The sequence below is a fragment of the Rhynchophorus ferrugineus genome, unplaced genomic scaffold (assembly GCF_030347505.1).
Source record: "Rhynchophorus ferrugineus isolate W39M unplaced genomic scaffold, kcgeb_rfMv2 rfM2, whole genome shotgun sequence".
In the NCBI taxonomy this organism is placed as follows: Eukaryota; Metazoa; Arthropoda; class Insecta; order Coleoptera; family Curculionidae; genus Rhynchophorus; species Rhynchophorus ferrugineus.
The window spans coordinates 33,368,137-33,390,893 of NW_027472581.1; the positions used below are offsets into that span (position 1 = coordinate 33,368,137).

At 32.8% G+C, this 22,757-nt stretch overlaps 1 protein-coding gene across 4 annotated transcripts in view; it reads left to right on the forward strand.

Moving 5' to 3' along the window:
* Window positions 1-655: 655 nt before the first annotated feature.
* Window positions 656-22,757, forward strand: part of LOC143190643 (disks large 1 tumor suppressor protein) — a 676,624-nt gene continuing 654,522 nt past the window's right edge. For all 4 annotated transcript variants that reach the window (XM_076395120.1, XM_076395122.1, XM_076395121.1 and 1 more), the window contains exons 1-2: window positions 656-687; window positions 3,030-3,322. In XM_076395120.1, coding sequence (XP_076251235.1) covers window positions 671-687; window positions 3,030-3,322 — 310 coding nt within the window. In that variant the 5' untranslated portion in view covers window positions 656-670. The remainder of the gene's footprint in view (window positions 688-3,029; window positions 3,323-22,757) is intronic.

The following is a 22,757-nucleotide window of genomic DNA, read 5'->3' on the forward strand; positions in this document are numbered from 1 at the left end:
CTTTGTGTTAAAAATTAAAAATAAGTTTGATTATTTTAAAATTTTTAGCGAGTTTTTTGAAATCGGTTAATTTTTTATGTTAAAAATATTTGATAATATTTTATATATTTTTACCGAAGTTATTCAACATTTTGAATATCAAAATAAATTTCTGAACGCGGTCTCACTTATTTGACAATTAACAAATTTCGGTCCTTTCTGAGAGTGATATTATTGATTACGGCGACAGTGTCACTTTGTATCAGAAAGTAAAATTGTTGTTCTGGAGTTTTACCGAGATTAACAAATTAATATATGTTATTTTATTTTATTGATTATTTTTTATACGAATTATTATTTTAGAATTTCAATAAAACTGACCAATGGGTTAAACAAAACAAAACCTACTCAGTTCCTCCTTATCAAACGCGTATAATGTCTTATTCAAATGGATACCAGATTATTTGAACTACAAATATTCTTTCAGATCTTATGCTTTAAAGGTTGTTTAAAACTGAAACAAATTGTAGAGCAACGATTTTTTTTATTCACAGATCCGACGGGTTATAAACCTCGGCGCGTCGTTTTCGGTAGAACAGTGAACAGTGTGGGCGCCAGTTTGGATCGCAATCGGGCGGAAATCGCAATTTCCCGATGAAATGAAGGGATAATTGAGCTCGGACAGGAGGGAATGTGTATCAGGGAAAGGTTATTGCTTTAATTTGTCAAAGAGGCTTTCTCGTATGCGATCCATTTTTGAGATGATAAAGCTGTCAGTGGGTGAAGGCTGATCCCAAACGAACTGGTCGTAATTTATGGTGCACTAAACTAAACATTTTAAGCGTCATATTGTTGTGGTGAAAAAGCCAACTTAGTTATCACTCAGTTAGTTATACAAATTCCTTAATTTTAGTTTAATTATAATGATCTCTTCAATGGTGTTTAAATGAATAAACAATAGATAAATTTAAACATAATAAACGTACCATTGAAGGTATTATTATTATTTTATTATATTAACGATTTAATGTATTTTGCATTCAGCTTTGTTTACTTTTTTACTTTTCTTGTGTATATTTTGAGGTCATTCGAGAGTAAATATATTTTCTGATGTTCTCTTCAAAATAATAAGTGCTTTCACTAGCTCATGATGTTGCCATATTGCAATTGCCAGATGAATTGGTAGAACTATTAAAAGTTTCCTAGCAGGATCTCCTACGATCCTTTCCGTGATTAATATAATAAACACCAAAATTAATTAATAAGTTAATTTATTGACTAGTAGAATTTGAATTCTTGAATTATCTTGGGATAAATCCTTTTGCCAGAGCAGCATCTGTTCACGTGTCATCACTTGACTCAAAGTAGTACCACATACAATATATTTTCTTCTGAATATTTCTGAAGTTTTTAACTGTTATTTGATCAAGTTCACTTAGTATTTTTTCAATGTACATTTATGTTTAGCATATGTTATTATTTTTAAATATTTATATTTGGAGTATTAAAAATTCTATTAAATATTAATCTAGTTCTCATTGTAACATTACATGTATATTCAAAATGTGTCAGAAGATAAAGACTACACAGGATAATTAGGATATTTTCTCATTATTTAATTGTTGAAGCTTTATAGTTAAAAATCGGTAGAATGTATTCAAAGTATTGTCCATCGACAGACACTATTTTGGGACTATTGGGACTATTCAGGAATCGACCCATTGCTTGGGATCTTCATAGGTGAAGCGCTGTCGAGACGGGTCACTCATACTCATACGTTAGAACAAGTCGTTATCAGAAGCAGCAAGGTCTAGTCAACAGGTGGGGTAGCATTCCCCATTTTAATACTTCCAAGTATGTTTTAGCCGATGTTGTCGAGCGTTGTCATCTTCAAGAATAACATTGTTGTATCTTTCAGTGCGCGACTCAAACGCATCAATTGGTAGTTCCATCGAATAACTCCTTTAAATCCTCGTCTTAAAATTTTTTTGGCTGTTCAAAACCCTTTGTGCCTTCGGTGTCAAAATAACCACTTTTAAAGTGTCAAAACAGTATTCACTTGTTGAAATGGACGGAGTATTGTTGCCATAAACTTCACACAGCATTCTATGATCTTCAGTCGCCTTTGTCTACATATTGAAGTAATTGAAATATAAACAAACGTAACTTTGAAGGAATAATATTCGTTTGGCCATTTTCACCTTTTTCTGCATTTTTCCTATATATGGCTCTCTCTATAACCTCTCTATATCCGGCGAAAATGGCGAGTTTGCAAGACCCTAGCTTGAGTTTTATTTGATCTTTTGACCGTTATTTGATCAAATACTGCTATTTCAGTTATATTCTATTATTCAACTAATTTTAGATGTTGGTTTTTGAGTGAATTTTGATGATGTTGCGGACAGGTCTTGAAGCAATAATGCTCTTCGCATAATGTTCGAAAATAATGTTTTTTTTTTGTTAAAATTATCCTAATTATACTATGGCATAAACATAAAGTGCCCATATATTACCGACACTATATCATAGATAAGAGGAGAACTTTCTCTAATGGTTTAAATTTAAAAAGCGTATATATATATATATATATATATATATATATATATATATATATATATATATAAAGGGATAATTATGGTGCCATCTATGATGCTCAAACAAAACTAGACGTGACGTTAGGCGATTGATCGCGAATATTCTGAAACAATAGTCGGGATGACGACGCGGTTAATAACGGCATCAAGATTTCATTAAGTCCGTTTAGGACAGCGATTAATGCCGTTTTCCAGGGCAATTTCGAAAATAATTAACTGATTCGACGGAGTTATGGCGGCGCTTAGCGCCCGCCTCAACGTCATCAATCTATAATATCCGGCCTGGATTCAAATTAGTTATTCCAACTTGGCTAATTTGATTGGTCCATAAAGCTCACTATTATTAATTCGAGTTGGGTTGCTTTATCACGAAACTTTAATTAGTAAAAAAATGGATTTAGTATGATTATGATCTGATGACTTTTGCCTTGATACACATTCTATCATACTATTCAGGCGTTTGAAGTGGCGACATGAGCGCCCCCTTGCCGCCATGACGCGACCTACGGCCGACATGGCTCTGTTCGGAATGGTGTGGTTATTGCGCGTGCGCGCTGAGATGAAACGGTGCGCCAAATGTCAACGACGAGAGGCGAGGATGAACGAACGGCCGGCTTCGCGCGCCACCACATTTTTTACGATAGAGGGCGCAGCCACGCCCCTTGGCGACCAATCGTCTGTCAGGACTCCAGTTGTGGAACCGCCCACTACGTTCTGTGAAGTGCATGGATATGTGGCTCCAAAAGAAGGTAATTTATCTATATGTTATAATCGTACATTGTCTAACAGAAATAATTCGGTTTCGAGCATACGCATTATAATTTATCATTGTTAATTTTATTAATAAACTCTGAGAGAACGATCGTTTTCCTTACAAGCTCTGAGCAAGCGCATATATTTTATTTTGCAATAGGTGAGTTGAGCATTTGAATTTATTTTTCTCTATCCGTGGTAGAGGAATTTAGCCACATGAAATTATAAGCTATAGTCAAACATATACTACAGCAAAAGGAGTATTAGCAATCGGGAATTCATCTAAAAACGAGGAAAGGTTGTAATATATAAAGTTATGATTAATTCTTGTGAAATATTTTAACTATTAATTTGGTAAAAAGTACTGCCCAAAAGTCTAATATATATGAGTAATTGTAATATGTTATTTAATCGTGAAATTATATATACATATTATAATTGCAAGTCGTATAATTGTGTTTACCGATTAATTAAAAATAGCTAAATATCTAAATAATAAGGCCTATATTATATTTTAAAAGATTATTGTAATAATTGAAATAGAAATTAAATTTTACAAGATATTCATTCATGTATCTTTCATGTCATTCACATATCATCATACTTTTCACCTGAATCTCCAGTCAATACATAATTATTTTTATAAGACAATAACTTATATACCTATGCTCTTGTGAAAAAATGCATTATATGTTCTTATTTGTTTCAAGTAAATTTAATCGTTCTCGGTTATCCTTACATCCGGCAAAATCATGTCCAATTTATTCTCTTTTCCTAAAATCGTTTCTATTTCTATTTTCGCTCTCAGCAATTTTTAGCAACACTTCACCTATGAAAAAAAACTAAATCATTATTAAAATATATTATCACTGAAATAAATGTCTAATTTTTACTAGCTGCCGCAATATTTGCTATTATTTTTGATAGACAAGCCCCATGAATAAATTGATTACCTGCAGCTTTTAGTTGACTTATATTTACTAGCCTAACGAACTAATGGATGGTTAATAGTATATTATTTAAATTATGATACTATTTTGTTGAGAAATATTATTAAAGACAATAATTACCTTTAAATTACTTCTAGGACAATTTTGTATTAATTATCTCATATATATCATTATCATTATCGTCTCAGTAATCTGTAGGCACAATAATCGCAGTACTATTGATGAAAGGATAAATAACGATTGTTTTTGTAACCTCTCTTGCAAGCTGGATATTAAATTTCCTCGGGAAATATCTAGATTTCAGAAAAAAATATTCATTGGAACAACATACTTCACTTAAATCACTGCCTCTATTTTTACAACGTTAATCATATTCTCTAGATATATTTCACTTCCGGCACTTTCATTTTATATTTCAGAAAATCCACGTATGGAGAATAATTTCAAACAAATGATAAACTGCTAACAATCGAGGAAGTTTATTTTTACGGTCTTCCAAATGTTCACCTAGGAACCATCAACAAACATCAACAACATCCACTACGCTGTTGATGGGATAATTTATGTACAAAAATAATCTTATGGAAACTTTTTTTATATTCAAGATCGAAAATTTTGTGGTGTGGTATAGCCTTGGGTGCTTAAGTAAAGGCCGATAACAAAACTGGTTTGTTTGTTTCCGTTTCTGTTTCTTGAGAAGGGCTTTAAAATGTTATAATTGTTATATTGTTAATAAACAACGCTATAAATCAATTTTGAATCGGTTACGTAACATGCAATACCAAGAGAAGCTACTTGGACTTATGTATGAATTAACGGTGTAATGGGTCAAGTTTGTATTTGTTAATAGTTGTTGAAAGGAAACAAGATTGAATAATTTTTTAAAGGAATAGTTATAGATGGACAAAAAAGTCGTGATCTTAGACTAAAGTTAACAATAGTAGAAACATTCTCTACTATTTTGGAAATACTGCACAAAAATCATGTGCTATAATTCGACGAAAATTCAGAAAGTTTGGCTGGAACGTTTTGATACCTCCACTATGTCATATAGCCTGAATCTTACTCCGCTCGATGGCTATTTTTTTTGATCTTCAAAAAACATTTTCAATAACGATCTGATTTTTCAGATAAATAAAAAATATTCACTGATCAAAAGAGCATATATATCGTTGATTACTTTTTACAATTTATGTTAATAAAACTGTAAAAAAAGGATCAAGCAAAAATTAGTTTTCCGCAACATATTATTATTATATTCACCTAATCTAGAAACATATACAAGGCTATGAATTCAAATAATGCTACTTAAACTACCCGAAAACCAAGAATTGCAGTTAAAACTCGAAAAACCATAAGCTCAAGTTTTGATTCTCTTCGACGCCATATTGTCCAGTTCGTTAGTGTAATGATGACAAATGCTTATTTTACAAGATGTTAATTCGGTCCGTACTCCTCTACGGATCTAATGTCTACTTCAAGTTTGTTACACCCAACCAGGTCAAACGGCTTCAAGTTTTCCAAAATAAGCTCCTCAGGAGAATATTAAACGCTCCATGGTTTGTCAGAAATAATCAAATCCATAGGGAAACTGACACTCCAGAAATCAAGCACTTCATATCTCAATCATTCCACAAACAACAACTCAGCTCAAGTTCTTCTGAAAACGCGCTTGTTCGCGAGCTGGTCGACATGCTGGGAGCTTAGCACCGCGTCACCGCTAAGCTCTCCCCCTTTTCCAGGCTGAAACGACCTCATCCGTCGCTACAGTCATAACTTTTGCCCCCATACAACAGTACCCAGTTGTGTGTTAACTCAGGTTCGCGAATCAATAGAATCGCCGGGCTCTCGTGCCCAATAACGGCTGCCCGATCAGCGGGTGCCATATCCCCAAATTTAATGCAGTAGCAGTAGTGATCCACAGGGGTCAACTGTGAGGCGGTTTCGGTTTAGTGTATTGGTAAGCCCAGAGGCAGTCCCACATAACCCGGTCCAACTTGTCACTCCAGGGCAAGTCTCCGCGACCAGGTATGCGTCATGCATTCCACCGCCTGGTTTTTAGGCCAGAACAAAAAAAAAAAAAAAAATAGTGTAATGATGATTGCTGAATGGAGTAAGTTCGATTAGATTTAATTAAAAAGCTTGGTGCAGCAGCAGGCAAAAGTACTTAATTAAACTACGCCATTTCCTAGTGTAATATTGAATTTTATTCGTATAAAATCCATGTGGAAGTTTTGCACGATTTAGAACGATGTTCATTTTTATTATTACATTTTTATTATAGAATATTTTTAAGTAAGAACAAATATGTTTATGTAGAATAGAATTTTAGCAATAAAACTTTTTTTGCATTTCTATATTTCCAATTATACAATTTTTTTTTAAAACTCAATTTATTAATATTCTGTATTTTTTTAAGACTAACATTCCTCAATTCATCAGCCCCAAGCTGGTGACTTATTATTATATTTTTTGGAACATTAAAACTTGCCTAATAATTTGATAACCTTTTACATTTATTAATAGCTGATTTTAACGTTCCAAATACAGATAATTTAATATTAATGCATTACAGAATGTCAACTGAAACTAGGGTATTATAATTTATAGTTTATTATATTACTTACACTTTAAGTGCATATAAAAAATGGTGTTAGTTGCAATGATATTTTCACGGATACATTAAGCATAATATGGGAATTATAAGATGCGAGAATAGTCCAAAGTTGCACATATGGAGAGTGGTGAATATGGCGAATAATGCAGATGATTTTGGTCGTGTTATTTTGAGCTGTGTAGAAGTGTATCTTCATTATTTTTTTGTTCTGCAAACATTTCTTGTTTAAAATTCTCATTTATTTTTGTATCCAACTGGCCAATATTCTTACAGTTTTTACAGTTTATAATTTTATCAGTTTGAGATGTGTTTATAAAATAAATTCATTTTACACTTCTGATGGAGGTAAGTTTAAAAACGCTAGTGTTGAAATAATTTCATTTTTTTATTGTTTTTCAAGTTTCAATTGTCGTTGAATATGTTCAAATATCCCATTGTTTTAAATGCATTGCATGTAGGGTTAAAAAATGTCCAATTATATTCTAATTAAAGCGAAATTCTTATCTATTACCCATCACCAAGTAACATTACGTCACCAGACACCACACCAATTTCTTAGATAGTAACTTTCTCTTAAAGAAACTTTTAATATTGTCATTGGCCAGTCTGGATTGCTTTCAGCTATGCTAAAATTATTTGTGAGTGTAGTAGTTTCTTAGTCCGTCGATTTGCCTTCATAAATCTTTTGTATTTACTTGATTTTCCATGGTTCCAAGGTCAAACTTTCTTGATAATATATGTCTTTTCTTGATTAATAATGTGATTCCTTTTAATAGAATGTATTCAAAGAAAACAGTCATCTCGCCGAAATCCTACCAACCGGCTAGTTATGAAACGTGCAGATTTTTGGATTCTTCACTTATTTGATTCACCTAATATTCATTCTATTATGTAAATCGTAATAGAAATAAATTAATATCTTTAACAAAGTATGCATTTTATTAATAAAGTATAAATGTAAATATAAATAAAAACAAAGTTGGGTTAGTTTCATTATTTATTACTAAAGGAAGGGTGGACTCATCACTTCAATTAATTATATGCATACCTTTAGTTGTTTCCACTCTCATCACTATGTCTCAGAAATTTCCAGCTTTGCACTGCATTATCACATTCTGGAAAGTTTCCTTCTGTCACTTTCACTTCACGATTCACTGTTCAATTCAATCACTTAAACTGTTAATCTGTCACTCTTAACATGTTCACGACTCCACCATTTATCAATTACTTCCTTTGTATGTCTTATCGTGTTCATCCTAACCGAAGGTGTTATGGTTGACAATACTTCCTTCCACATATCCACACAGTTTTCGATGGAACATCCTTCTCACCCAGCAATATATCTGCAATTAACTACTAATAAATTTAATGACCAACAAAACCCAATTGAATGCTATTGTAACTTTTACCTTTTCCATCAATTTTTATTGTCTTGTAGTAAAATTTTTGTATAGATATTATTAGCTAATAAAATCCAAAATTATATTTTATTAGCCGATTAGCCGGTTGTATATAAAATCAATTTTAACTCAAACAATCATTACTATACAAAAATACCAACTTTTTTGTCACTGTATATCAAAATATATTCTCGCATTTCGATATATAAATGCAAATCAGTCAGACATGCAGCAACACAAAGCTCATAGTTCTTATTCAACTAATTTCCAAACGATTTATCGAATATTATTCATGTTATATGGGATGCTTTTTCACGACATGAAGTTTATCCAGTTCCGTTCGCTCTTTGCATTTCCAACATTTAATTTAATGTCGGCCGTTGTACATTTATCGGCGGCAGAATCGAATTTAATTAAATTTTACTCGCAAACGTGGATTTTTCGTTATATTCCGCCAGACAATGACGACAACGACTGGTCATAGGTTTTATTTGATTAATTATATTTTTTTATGTTTAGGTTTTATATACCTTTTTTTTTTTTTTTTTTTTTTTTTTGTTCTGGCCTAAAAAACCAGGCGGTGGAATGCATGACGCATACCTGGTCGCGGAGACTTGCCCTGGAGTGACAAGTTGGACCGGGTTATGTGGGACTGCCTCTGGGCTTACCAATACACTAAACCGAAACCGCCTCACAGTTGACCCCTGTGGATCACTACTGCTACTGCATTAAATTTGGGGATATGGCACCCGCTGATCGGGCAGCCGTTATTGGGCACGAGAGCCCGGCGATTCTATTGATTCGCGAACCTGAGTTAACACACAACTGGGTACTGTTGTATGGGGGCAAAAGTTATGACTGTAGCGACGGATGAGGTCGTTTCAGCCTGGAAAAGGGGGAGAGCTTAGCGGTGACGCGGTGCTAAGCTCCCAGCATGTCGACCAGCTCGCGAACAAGCGCGTTTTCAGAAGAACTTGAGCTGAGTTGTTGTTTGTGGAATGATTGAGATATGAAGTGCTTGATTTCTGGAGTGTCAGTTTCCCTATGGATTTGATTATTTCTGACAAACCATGGAGCGTTTAATATTCTCCTGAGGAGCTTATTTTGGAAAACTTGAAGCCGTTTGACCTGGTTGGGTGTAACAAACTTGAAGTAGACATTAGATCCGTAGAGGAGTACGGACCGAATTAACATCTTGTAAAATAAGCATTTGATGGAGATGGGAAGCCTGCTAGAAGGGCAGATCAGAGGAGATAGCAGGTTTGCTATCCCCGAACCTTTTTGGATTGCTTTCTGGATTTGGGAATGCCAACCGAACCGCCGGTCGAAGTGAAGACCTAGGTACGTGACGTTATCCAGCCATGGAATTATTGCAGTGTCGATCTTAAGTTGCGAGACGCGCAGTGCGTAACGCTTCTTGTGGAAAATGATGGCCTGGGTTTTCAGGGGGTTGATTTGCAACCTCCAGAATTTGAACCACTTGACCGCATGATCGAGCTGCTTCTGTAAACGCTCATGAATTGTAAGGTTTTATATACCGTAGCCCCAAGGATGTGCAAAATAGCATACAATATCAATTATATAAAGGCAGAAGCGAACAAAAAGTGTAACGGCGTGTAATTATACATTGCAATTAGTCACTTTTTGGAAAAAAAAAATAGATAAGGTATAGGAAGTTCATTTTAAGGACTTTAGAATATATCAACATTTTTTAATTAGTTTCAAATATAGTTTTTTGCTTAATTGTGCAGTTGCTTAATTATTAAGCTGCAATAGTTTCTCTAATATATGATGAGATGAGAAAAACAATTCAATCAGTCAATAACAAAATTGCACTCAGGCTTTTTTGATTGTTTATCCTATTAACGGCCAAATAGTAGCTTAACTTTCTACTTTGAGGAGTACTGTACCTCCCTATACCAAAGTACAATTACTGGATTGAAAATTTTAAACCGTAATTAGAAAGAAATTTTTGTAAAAAGCCATCATATATCCATGGAAAATAAATATTTCTTTCGAACTCAATAGGTTTAGTTCAGCAATTTTAAAATTTTTTATTACTTCCAAATAACAGATTTACTCAAGACCCTCAAAATAGGCGTTTGTTTCACTGATAGCCTTTTCATTAGGCCCAGTTAATTTACCAGCCCTTATCAGCCTTTACGAGATGGTAAGACTACTGTTTTGATAGTCGCGGGTTTGAATCCTGCTGAAGCATGGTCGTAAATTGATGTTTGTGAATGTCTATAATTGTAATTGTATAAAAGGCATAAGTGCAACACCCGACAAGCAAAATTATCCGAGATACGTCATAAACTAGGCTGGGTAACACCGGATATCTTCCAGGAAGAGACTAAAATACAACAAGAAAATTAAATAGTGGCAGGCGGAATATACAGAAGATATATCTCTTCAAATTATCTGGAGAATACGCTGGATGGGAGAGCAGCCTGTAGCCCAATTTATTTGTTTTGGTTATGGTATCTACACACATATGTACCCGTGCAATATCTCGAATACTTTGCAACATGAAATTCAATCATTTTTATTTCATACATTCACGCCATAAAATAGGATGTGTAAGACCGGATGTCTTCTGGGAAGATGCAAAAATACAACAAGAAAATTAAATAGTCACAGGGGGAATATACTGGGGATATAACTCCTCAACTTATCTGGGGAATACCCTGGATAGGAGAGCAGCCTATAGCCCAATTTATTTTTTTGGTTATGTTAACTACACACATGTGTACTCGTGTAATATATTCAACACCTTACATCATGAAATGCGATCATTTTTACTTTAAATCAATATCTAATCTATCCAATAGCTCTAAATAATATTCCCCGGTGATCTTTCGACTTTTATAAAAATAATCGATATGAATAACCTACGGTACGTGCCTTCCAAATAGCTGTGGCCACGATTTTGTAGGCCGACAAACACAACTTGGCCTTCTTTGGCTCACATTTACCCATAGAAACCCTCTGTTTATATTAAGAATTATTACAAACAGAATGTATTTACAATCCTCAAATCACCTAATACATTTTCAAAGCATAAGCCTAGATAGCTGGACCTACAGTTTATCGTCGGCTCCGAATCACGGTCCTCAGAATTAAGCCTACCAACTGACGAGTGACCAACTTTAGAAATCATCCCAGAAGACATCTGGTCTTACCCAGCCTGGTTACTGGCGTGACTGGGATCATTTTCCTTGTCGGATTTTACACTCTTGCCAAGAACAATCACAATTTTTAAACAATCACAAACATAAATTTACGACCATGCACGAACAGGATTGGAACCCGCGGCTATCGCAACAGTAGGAGGACCGTCCTATCGTCTTTGCCACTGCACCACCAAGCCGGCATAATCAAAATAATTGATGCAATATTCAAAAAATAAGATGTCATATAGATATAGCCACGTATCTTCATTAATCATTAAACACATTAATCTTTATGAATGCTTTAAAGTGTTCACAAATTTACTACTCACAATTTCTTCAATGTGTCTCATATGCTTCATCTATACAAATTATGCAGTTTATTTATGTGAAGCATATTTTCATTACCTTCAATATATATTGCAAAAACAACAAATATACGAGGCTGATTAATAAAACATTTCTTTAACTAAATTTTTAAATAAAATTGCATCATTTGTTGTTTATTTATTCTACTTTTCGATTCCGTTCTTGCAGATAGATCACCTTTTAACATGAAACGAATCAGAAGTTAATACCGCTCTTAAAGAAATTTACAGAAAAATCTTAATAACCGTTAGGATAACCATTAGTACTATCATATACTACGTCTCCCGAGTTATCTCAATTAACTTAAGCAAGAACAGCAGCTTAAATTGTTCTCTGCTCACCATCCATTAAATTAAATCAAAAACTGATTTCGATATTCTAAATATCTCCTAAACAAGGAGGGCAGATGATTTTTTGATATTTTCGAATTTGGTTAATCTATGTTGAGATTAAATTTTACCATATGCCAGATATTTCTTTCATAGCTGTATGTAACTTCCCATATAAGAAATAAGACCGCTTAACATTAAATAACTTTTCGCTTTATCATTATTTCAAACGTAAACTATAGGAATTTCTCCTCCAATTCGAAATTGCCAGTCGGCATTTTGCAGTACAACGTTGCCAGATTTATCTTATAAAAATTACGCGTCTGTAGTGGCTTTACGTACAACAGAAATGACGAATAATACCGTAAAAAGTTGGAGATGGCAGTGAGCCGACCAGGTTACTATTCCTGGTTACTCGATATGGGCATATTTCGTTTTATTGGAATTTATTTATTTGTGGCTTATATTGCACATTATACACTCTAGGCACAAAAATTCTTATTCGATATAAGTTTTAATAGTGGCAACTTTCACGTCTCCAGATGCTCCCTTTTTTTCTCAAAAGGAGCTAACATTTTCGCTGAGCCGATTAATATATAGATAAGCTAATAAATTGAAGCAATATCTCGAAGATTTCACAACCAAATGTTTTAAATTATTATATTTTTTTAATGCTCATTTACAATTTCTTAGTTTAAAATGATAGGAAAAATATGTTGGTTGTTTTTGATTAGAATAAGTCGTTTAAATGAATATTGATAATGTCTACATACTTTCTACAAATATAGGTAGCGATTAAGATTGACGTACAACAAGTAAAGTCGTTCATCGAATATTCTCGTCGAATGAATGCACTCGCAATTTTAATGAAATTTCCTCAGCGAAAATAATTCAACGTTGCCTGATGAAGCGAAGAATATTTAAATTCTTAACACGACTCTGTTAGAGGGATGTAGCAGGGTGAAATCGGTTAGAGGCTTAAATTGAGTGCCGAGAAAGATGATCATTATTCCGGAGAAGATGCAAGCGTTCAGCGTTGTTAAGAGAGTCGCTGTAAATGTACAATGCGCTCTCAAGTAGGTCGCTTCAATTATACCGGCATTTTATCATGGGGATCAAGATCGGAACAATAAAGAAACAGTTACGGTTATAAATATCGTCGTTATTGTTCGTGACAATGATGAAGACGACCAGAAATTAGAAACTCAAAACGCATATAGATAAAAATAACAAAGAAGGTAGTTGTAATGTGATTTGTTAACATTCAAAATATTAATTATACGAAAAATAAACAGTGCCATTGACTATAAAATATAAAACACCATTAAATATTTAAAAAACATAAATTTTTAGCAAATGAATTATTATCGAAAACAAAAGCTTTTGGAGGCTATGGCTTAACGAATAGAGGCAGTTCGAAATAAAACAATGATTAGGGTTATATGGTGTTACGGGGGTTGCCAAATCTTCGTTATCATTTGTTGCACTACAGAATTTCACCAATATATTAAAAGTAATAATCATAATAACAATTTATTCGTCAAATAGTTAAATAAAAACAAAAACAAATCATGATTATAAAAAAAGATCTGAACTATATGTTATATGCAACATCAATTTCAAGTAATAATTTAAATTAACACTTCCTTATAAAATAATCTTCAGATTATGTGTTTTTTTTTTGATTGACTGATTAATTTTCATTAATAGCCATTTCATTTTCATTGCATTAAAATGAACTGCAAATTCTAACAAACATAACCGAATAGCAAAACTGCTGTCTATTATGAAAAAGTCTATAAATTGTTTACACATTTTTTGTGCAAATGAAATATATAATAAAATACAAGAAAAAATATTAGAAATATTATCCAGAAGTATGAATGGTTTAAAAAAAAATTACGAATATGTTTTTGAAGACGCAAATTATTATTGTTTCGCACGACCAATAATGTTTACATATCAAAATATAAAGTTACATGGCCTGTCCAACAAAACAGCTGATATACGCCGTTATGTTGCCTGATAAAATTGGACTTTTGGCTTACAGTGTTTGCCTATTTATAGCCTTTAATTATTATTACTTATAGTTTGAATAAATACCAACCTAAATCGAATTTTATTTATTGACTCCGATGCATCAGGTAGCTTTTTATCTATTCTTAACTAGGAAAAAATGTCAGTTGACAATATTTTCAACGTTATATAGGCCATATATTAATTGTTTTATTTATTGAAATTTCTTATTAATATTATATAAAAAAAATTAAAAATATATAAGTGTGAATTATGTAAAATTTTATTATGATTGTAAATAAAGTACCCAAAATGCGTTTGTCATTGTTTGTAACAACGATAAAACTAACCAAAATATACCCATTACTTAATAATTTTGTAACTAAAAAATTAATATTTACGCAAAGAGGTGTGATGTGACAACATTTAAAAAAATAAATTAAAAAATTAAATTTAAAATAAATTATTATAATAAATATATATATTTAAAATATTATAAACAACAATATTTATTTATTTTAAATATTTTAATTCAGTCCATCAATTTTAAGTATAACTCAGGAAATAAAGACTGTTGATCCAGCCCTAAGTCTATTAAAGTTTAAAGTCGTCCTAAGTCGTTATATGATTTACTTGCTACAAAAATTTAATATTGACAAATACCAGAGAGAAAGTTGCTATAGAAAATGGGACTATTTGGAGGTTCAGGGTATGCGCCGATACTAAAATTCTGTACTTCACCATCACTACAAAACATTTCCATAGGTTTGTTCAACTATTTTCAAACATGAACGACCATAAGCTAATACAAATTTTGACTAGAACTCACAAAATAAATATAAACCCTATTCAGATAAATCATAAGAGGTCACTCATGGCTAATTTTTGCGCAGTCTAAACGGTAACTATGATATCCAGGACATACACTGCATTCATAAATAATGCCTTTTCTTTTTTTTTGTAACCAAAAATGGCAAACTGACAACATTTTCAACTTGTCTTACTTAAATGAGATTAGTAAAAAAAGTATTCTAGCGATCATGGATTCGCCAAGAAAACACATAAAATTAATTTATATCCAAAATAAAAGAAATTAATTGAACTCACTTTTTCGTAGTTTGGATGTAAATGAGACCCTTTTTTATAGTATATGTTCACTTTCACTATAAATCATTTACTATATCACTATTTAATTTAACGTCGTATATTTTTAAATCAAATATGTAAATTACCAAAGAAGGACATACCAATAGTCAAGAGCAAGAGATATTAGATAAATATCAATATATCGTAAAACATATATAATGTTTGCGATACTTAAAAGAAATTGCCATATCCAATTAAAAGAGTTCGATTAAAAATATGATTTTTAAAACATTAAGCAGTAAAAGCAGTTGAGATAAAACTAAGTTAAGCCACAGGGAGAGGGAGGTTGGTTGGTCCAATGGTAAAACCGACAGGACGATTCTAGTACTGTTGCGATAGTGGAGTGCGTATTCGAGGCCTTCTGGGATAATCTATAAGTTAGTGGTCATCGGTAGACTTAATACCGAGTCAGTAGGTCCACATAAATCCCAGTTAGTAAAAAGAAAACATATATAACGAAAACATTACACTTAGAAATCGAAAACATGTGTATGTAAATAAAGTAACATTAAAAAATATGCCAAAAATTATCTAACTAAAATAAATTAACAACATCAACCATCATTATAATATGGAATAGAATATAATTTTGAAATTGCTCATAATCTACATTGTTAAATGCAACTTTAATATGAAAATATTGTTTTAAATATTTTTAGAAATTAAAATGAAAATATTATATGAATGTTTTAAAATGCATCTGTAATTGTTTTGTCTGTTCTAAAATTATATGCTGATCATAGATGATATAAAACTGTTGGGTACATGATAAAATTAATAAACATTAATATTATTACTGTCAAATAAGAACAACTAAAAAACCGGAATACTTAACGACTAATAATATTATATATTACAATATTTGAATCTAGTCTATCGCATATTCGCAGTAGCCTGTGGGACCAGGCTGCCTCGACATCCGTTTTTTATGATATTGGTATATTAAACAACTTTGCTTGGTTGGCTTTGGACAGAAAAAGCGACAAAAACAAAACCAGTTGTTTAATTTGCTTGGCGTCGTGTTTTTGTTACATATGTACTCATTAGTGTTGTAGTTTTTTTTAATTACATCTTGCATTAGATATGCTTAGTACAATCTTAAATAAATGTAACAATGTTGAAGTACTTAAATTACAGTTAATTATGTAGAAGCAATAGTTTCTAGGTTAGCAGCAATATTATATAATATTTGCCTTTTTAAGATTAGTTTTTGTTCTGTATTCTCATACGTTCTGACCTAATGCTCATGTTTAATTTTGAACAATTACAATCATGTCTGTGCACCAAATCTTTCACGGCCTACTATACCATATTCTACAGTTATATTCAATTGATTATGTGCATACCTATAGTTGTTTTCACTCTCATCGCTCTGTCTCAGGAATTTCCAGCATTGCACAACATTATCACATATCCCAAAAGTTTCCTTCAGTCACTTCCATTTTCTGACTTACTATCCAATTCAATCACTAAACTATTAATTTCTAATAAGTCTAAAACATGTTCACGATTCCACCATTTATCAATTACTTCCTCTGTATGTCTTATCGAGTTCATCCAAACCGAAGGTGTTATGGTTGACAATGCTTCTTTCCACATATCCAAACAGTTTTTGATGGAATATCCTTCTCGACGAGCAATATATTAAACAATTATTAAAAAACATAATGACCGACAAAACCTAATCGAATGCTATTATAACTTTTACCTTTTTCCATAAATTTTGTTTTCCTTACACTTTTTTGTTACTGTCTTGCCAAGAGTGCCACTAATAAACCATTTTGAAATATTTAGTTTCATCAAGATGCACAATAAATAATATATCTTTCTTGGCCTGATTTTATGCCTTTAAAAATTGAACTATTTTTAAGGCAATGTCTGGAAGTTCCATTAAACCTCTTCGGAGGTTATCTTTACACCATTTAAACCCTATGCCCTATAAGAGTGAATGAAGGGATGTCTTATATCACTCAAAAAACTATTTTATGAATACGTTTCAGACAGAGAGTTTTCTCTAAAATAATTTTATTAAATTATGTTTATATCCATAAAATAGTTTGTGTACTTAATGTTCTTCTACATTTCGTATATTTGGTCTCGAATAGAGCCAATATCAAGATGGTCAATATTCGTCACCCACTTTGTATGTAGACGGGTTTTCTTGGGTGAATCTAATTTATTCTTATCTAATTATTATTCTTCATTTTGTAAGCGATGTTATTCACAGTACCCACACTAATATTTAGCGCACCAGCAATCCGCTAAAAACATTTTCGCCGGTTTGGTGGCGCAGTGGTAAAAGCGATGGGACAGTCCTCCTATTGTTGCGATAGCTGCGGGTTCGAATCCTGCTGGGGCATGGTCCTAAATTTATGTTCGTGATTGTTTAAAATGTGTGAATGTTCTAGGCAAGAGTATATAATTCGACAAAGAAAATGATCCCAGTCACGCCAATAACCAGGCTGGGTAAGACCGGATGTCTTCTGGGATGATTTCTAAAGTTGGTCACTCGCCAGTTTGTAGCGGGCGAGTGACCGCGGGTTGGAGCCCACGTTAAACTTTAGGCCCAGTCGAGATAAACCCACAGTTGGTAAAAGGAGACTTTAAAATATATATTAAAAAATTTCCAATAAAATTTTAGGGACTTAAATTATTTAATATCATCTATAATTACCTCTTTAACGGAGATTATAGGCTAAAGGGGGCCTCCATTATTTCGTTCCTTTTCTAAATATTTTATTAAAGCCGCAATTAATTGGTGACTCTGACTATCTATTGTTTTCGGCATTTTCAAACGAAATGGTATCATATATTAGGGAGCGACTTAAAATTGATCAAAATAACCAAAGCTCTAAAATATCGTTTGTCGGTTTATACACTGTAGTAATTATAACTAATATTTTGAATAATTTAGCGTACATGTGACAACTGGACGGCGACCAGTTGTCAGATGTATGCAAAACTCTTGAAAGCAGTAGTGATACGAGGTTTTAACTCTTACCTATAAATTATTGTGGCTGTATTAACTGTAGTTTTTAGATATACTATAATGGTAAAATAAATTATATTTGATAACACTTTTGTTCAATTATTTTATTTAGATTAGAATGTTTTTGTAGGTCAAAGCCAAACTGAACTAAACCTCAGAGTTGATGCGGCAACAATGCAATGTTTCGACGTCAAAAATATCCACGACTTATTACTAAATAACTTTGAATAGACTATATATTACCCCAAATTTGTATCATAGTGATAGTGTTTTTTTAATCTGTTCATAATATTTGTTCCTTATTTGTTAATGTTTCGTTCATTACACAAAACAATGTCAAATTTCTAATTAAGCAGCAGGGTTCTCGCTAATTTAGATTAACTTTATTTGGAGTATAACTATAGACTAATTAAGCTTCGCAAAAATGACGAGAATTACGTAAATGACATTTAATGCTTCATTCCGTGCAATTTACCGAATGTCCCGGACATTGCCCGACCAGCGCCCAAATAGATTACTTTTCATTTTCATCGGTTTTATTACAATCTTAAAGTATTTTATGTGGGTTTTACTGTTTTTGTTTTATTACTTAATTTATTTTTTGTCGCTGTGCCGCCGTAGCAAGGCGGACGCAAAGGTCTGGGGGACGAACGACCCGGGCGGGCTCTCGATATTTGATAAAAGTAATTATTGAAATAATGGAACGTTTAATGTAATTCCGCCGAAAATGTAAAGTAATTGCGAGGGATATCGGGGCGAATGTCTCGTGAATAATGCTTTTTTCATTAGGTCGGAGGACTGTTCTTTTTTCGGAATTTCTTTATTACAGTAAACAGGTGAATTGTTCGATTTAATTACCGACTTATTGTTATGCCTTGTGACGTGCTTCCTTTTTAGGGTTTTATTTGAGTCACCTTAATTTAACCATATTAAAAATAATACAGAAATATTGTAGAGAAAAATAGTTTAAAGGCAATATTTGTAATAATTATTTTTTTAAAGCCCTTTAAATTGTCATTAGAATCATTGAAATATTTATTTGAATGCAACAACTACTTTTTACACTGCTTTCCGCGACTAATTCAGCTACACCTTTATAATAAAATAACTAACAGGTCAATGGAAACGTCCCCGGCCTGACACATAGATGGCGCTACTAGAAATAAATCCATATGTTTTTTAGTTAGCCCTAACCCTCAGAAGATATGTGTATAAATTTGACAGCTGTCGGATCATTAGTTTGTGAATTATAGCATTTTGAGTGAAGCAACTTTTGTTATTGTGAAAAAAATGGATGAAACGGAATTTCGCGTGTTGATAATATATTCTTTCATGAAGGGAAAAAATACAGTTGAAGCAAAAACTTGGTTTGATGCCGAGTTTCCGGACACTGCCCCAGGAAAATCAACCATCAAGGATTGGTATGCTAAATTTAGACATGGTGAATTGAGCACCGAAGACGGTGATCGTAGTGGACGCCCAAAAGAGGTTGTTACCGACGAAAACATTTAAAAAATCCACAAAATGATTTTGAATGGCCGTAAATTGAAATTGACTGAAATAGCAGACACTCTAAATATATCAAGCGAATGTACGAGAAAGCTCTGTGCAAAGTGGGTGCCGCGCGAGCCCACTTTGACCAAAAACAATAACGAGTTGATGATTCAGAGCAGCGATTGAAGATGATCAAGCGTAATAAATCCAAGTTTTTCCGTCGATAGGTGACCATGGATGAAACATGGCTCCATCATGTTACTTCAAAATCCAATCGATAGTCATCCGAGTGGACTGCACGCAATACTCAAAGCGTGGGATAACGCAACCGTCTGCTGGCAAGAAATAATTTTCATTGACTACCTTAAAAAAGGAAGCATCATCAAGAGCTGCTATTACATAGCGTTACGTACATGATATTTGGTCACAAGTTCTACTATTACGAACCCAAGTCGAATCTTATAGACGGATTCGGTTACATATTCCGACATATCGGCTAGTATTATATCTTTTTATTTAGGATAATATGAAAAGGAAAATTAACGGGTTTAAAACGAATTTTATATAATTACATGCTACAATTTGAGATATATTCGATGTCATCTTGTAACAGGTATTAGCTCTTTTATCGGACCGATTATACATCATTTCAAAAATAACTGAAATGTTTTGATTGTAATAGGACATACTCGGTTTCACAACTGTTATTTAAATGGCAAGAACATGGAACTAGCTACTGGAAGAGAATATCGGTTTTCATCAATATTATTTTGGTAAGAACCGATTTATTATTTACGATTATTACACGGAACAATAACAATTGCTTTGTTCTCGAACATCATTCAGTATATTTAATATTCGACTCTCAATTCATCGAAAAATAGCTCGACGATATTTCAACAACATTTTCGAGAAAACGCCGACCGTTCTCGATTTTTAAATTAATATTTTACGGGAAAAGGTTCGCGGACGCGATATTGAAAAACAACACCCGATATTTTTACTGAAAACAATGCGGAATCGATAGGAAACCGTCACGTGTGACGGCTGGTATATTCGCGAAGAAACGCCAATAACTGACGACGAAGGAAAAATAACGGATGTCTGAGGATTTTCACCGAAATCGGTGACGGGAGAGGCGAAGAATTATTACTGCCTCGAACAAAAGTACTGAATGCGGAATGATCTTATCGATATAAACAAATGGGGTCTGGAAGAATGACGGTTATGAGAGAGTATTGATGATCACTGGAATTTGTATATATTTTGTTGAGAAGAAAACGTGAAGAAATACTACGTATTGTATTAGAAATACTAGAAATACTACTTGTACCGACTACTTTTTTACATGTATACAGACGACATTCATTGAGCAAAAGTAGCAGTAATCTTCATGAGTTTTCTTTTCTCTCCATAATGTTACCACAAAAAAAAACGAAAGAATAAATTTTCACCAAGTGACCACTTGTATGGCTTTCTTCTTCAGACGTTGCGAACTGCTTACGCAGTTACGCTTTTGTACTGCACATAACATCTGCAATTGTTCGAAAAACATTTTGAATAAACGTTTTAAGGTTGTTTCTGAATTTTCAAACGTTTTAAACAAAATCTCGAAGTTCGATCTCTCGATCGAAGTTCTTTCCTTTATACATCAACAAACACAGAAAATTATTAACAATTAATTAGAAACATTTTGTGAAATATTCTATTTTATATTCACCAAGATGAACTGTAGTGACTAAATATATTTTGGTACTTTGGTTGGGGTACAGCTATCCGCTTTTAGTGGTCGTTCGCCTTAAACTGCAAAATTCTGTCGAAATTCCAAATACTTATGTTAATTCACACCTACTTCAGTTGGTCTTTGATAGCCTTACACCTTGAACTGTGATATATATGACGGGAATCCATGTTCGAAGTGAATTCTTGCGGAATCAACAGCAGTATATTAACTGAGACGTAGACAATTTGCCCGACCGCCGGCAATGTTTTGTTGATGATAATCACATGAATATTTATCGGTCAGTTCCTCCAATTTTACATCACTATAATAAGATATTTGGCGGCTTAAGGTGGTGCAACTCCAAGTAAAAAATCAAAATTATGATATTAATAAAAATAGGTATTCAATAAGAGATGTTTTGGAATTATATTGTTGGAGGAAAAAGCCCTTGCGCGATTACTTTTAGCAAGTATATTTAAATTACATATAAACTGTATTGTTAAAGTATATATAACAAAATGTTTATGATGATGCACTAGACCCAAATTAGACATATCTTGTTTGGCAACTTGGAGATGGTAACCTATATTCTAAAACTAGATGAAATAAGATATCGCTGAGATTTATTTAGGAAACTCGGAACGTCCCCTGCTGGTAATGGTAATGTTATGAAGCAATTAAGTTTTCGATTGCTTCGGTGCAATCCGAGTTTAAGTGGCGTTCTCTGCAAACACCCGGAGCTCTTTAGCTAATGAATAATTAAGTTTTCTTAATTTCATTTGCATCCAGTTTCCTGGAACTAAAGTTTCTACCAAGAACGATCGTGTAACCATTAATTAATAATAGAGAAAATGTTTAAATATATAATAAATTATAATAAGCAAATTTGCATAATAATATCATAGAATATCTTGTTTTGTCTTACTATGAGCATGGTGAGAATGAAACTAAATGAAAAATATCCTGGAGTATTTTAATTGTTGAAGTTCTTTCCTTTATACATCAACAAACACAGAAAATTATTAACAATTAATTAGAAACATTTTGTGATATATTTTATTTTATATTCACCAAGATGAACTGTGGTGACTCAATATATTTTGGTACTTTGGTTGAGCTACAGCTATGCGCTTTTAGTGGTCGTTCGCCTTAAACTGCAAACTTCTGTCGAAATTCCAAATGCTTATATTAATTCACAGCAACTTCAGTTGGCCTTTTGTAGCCTTAC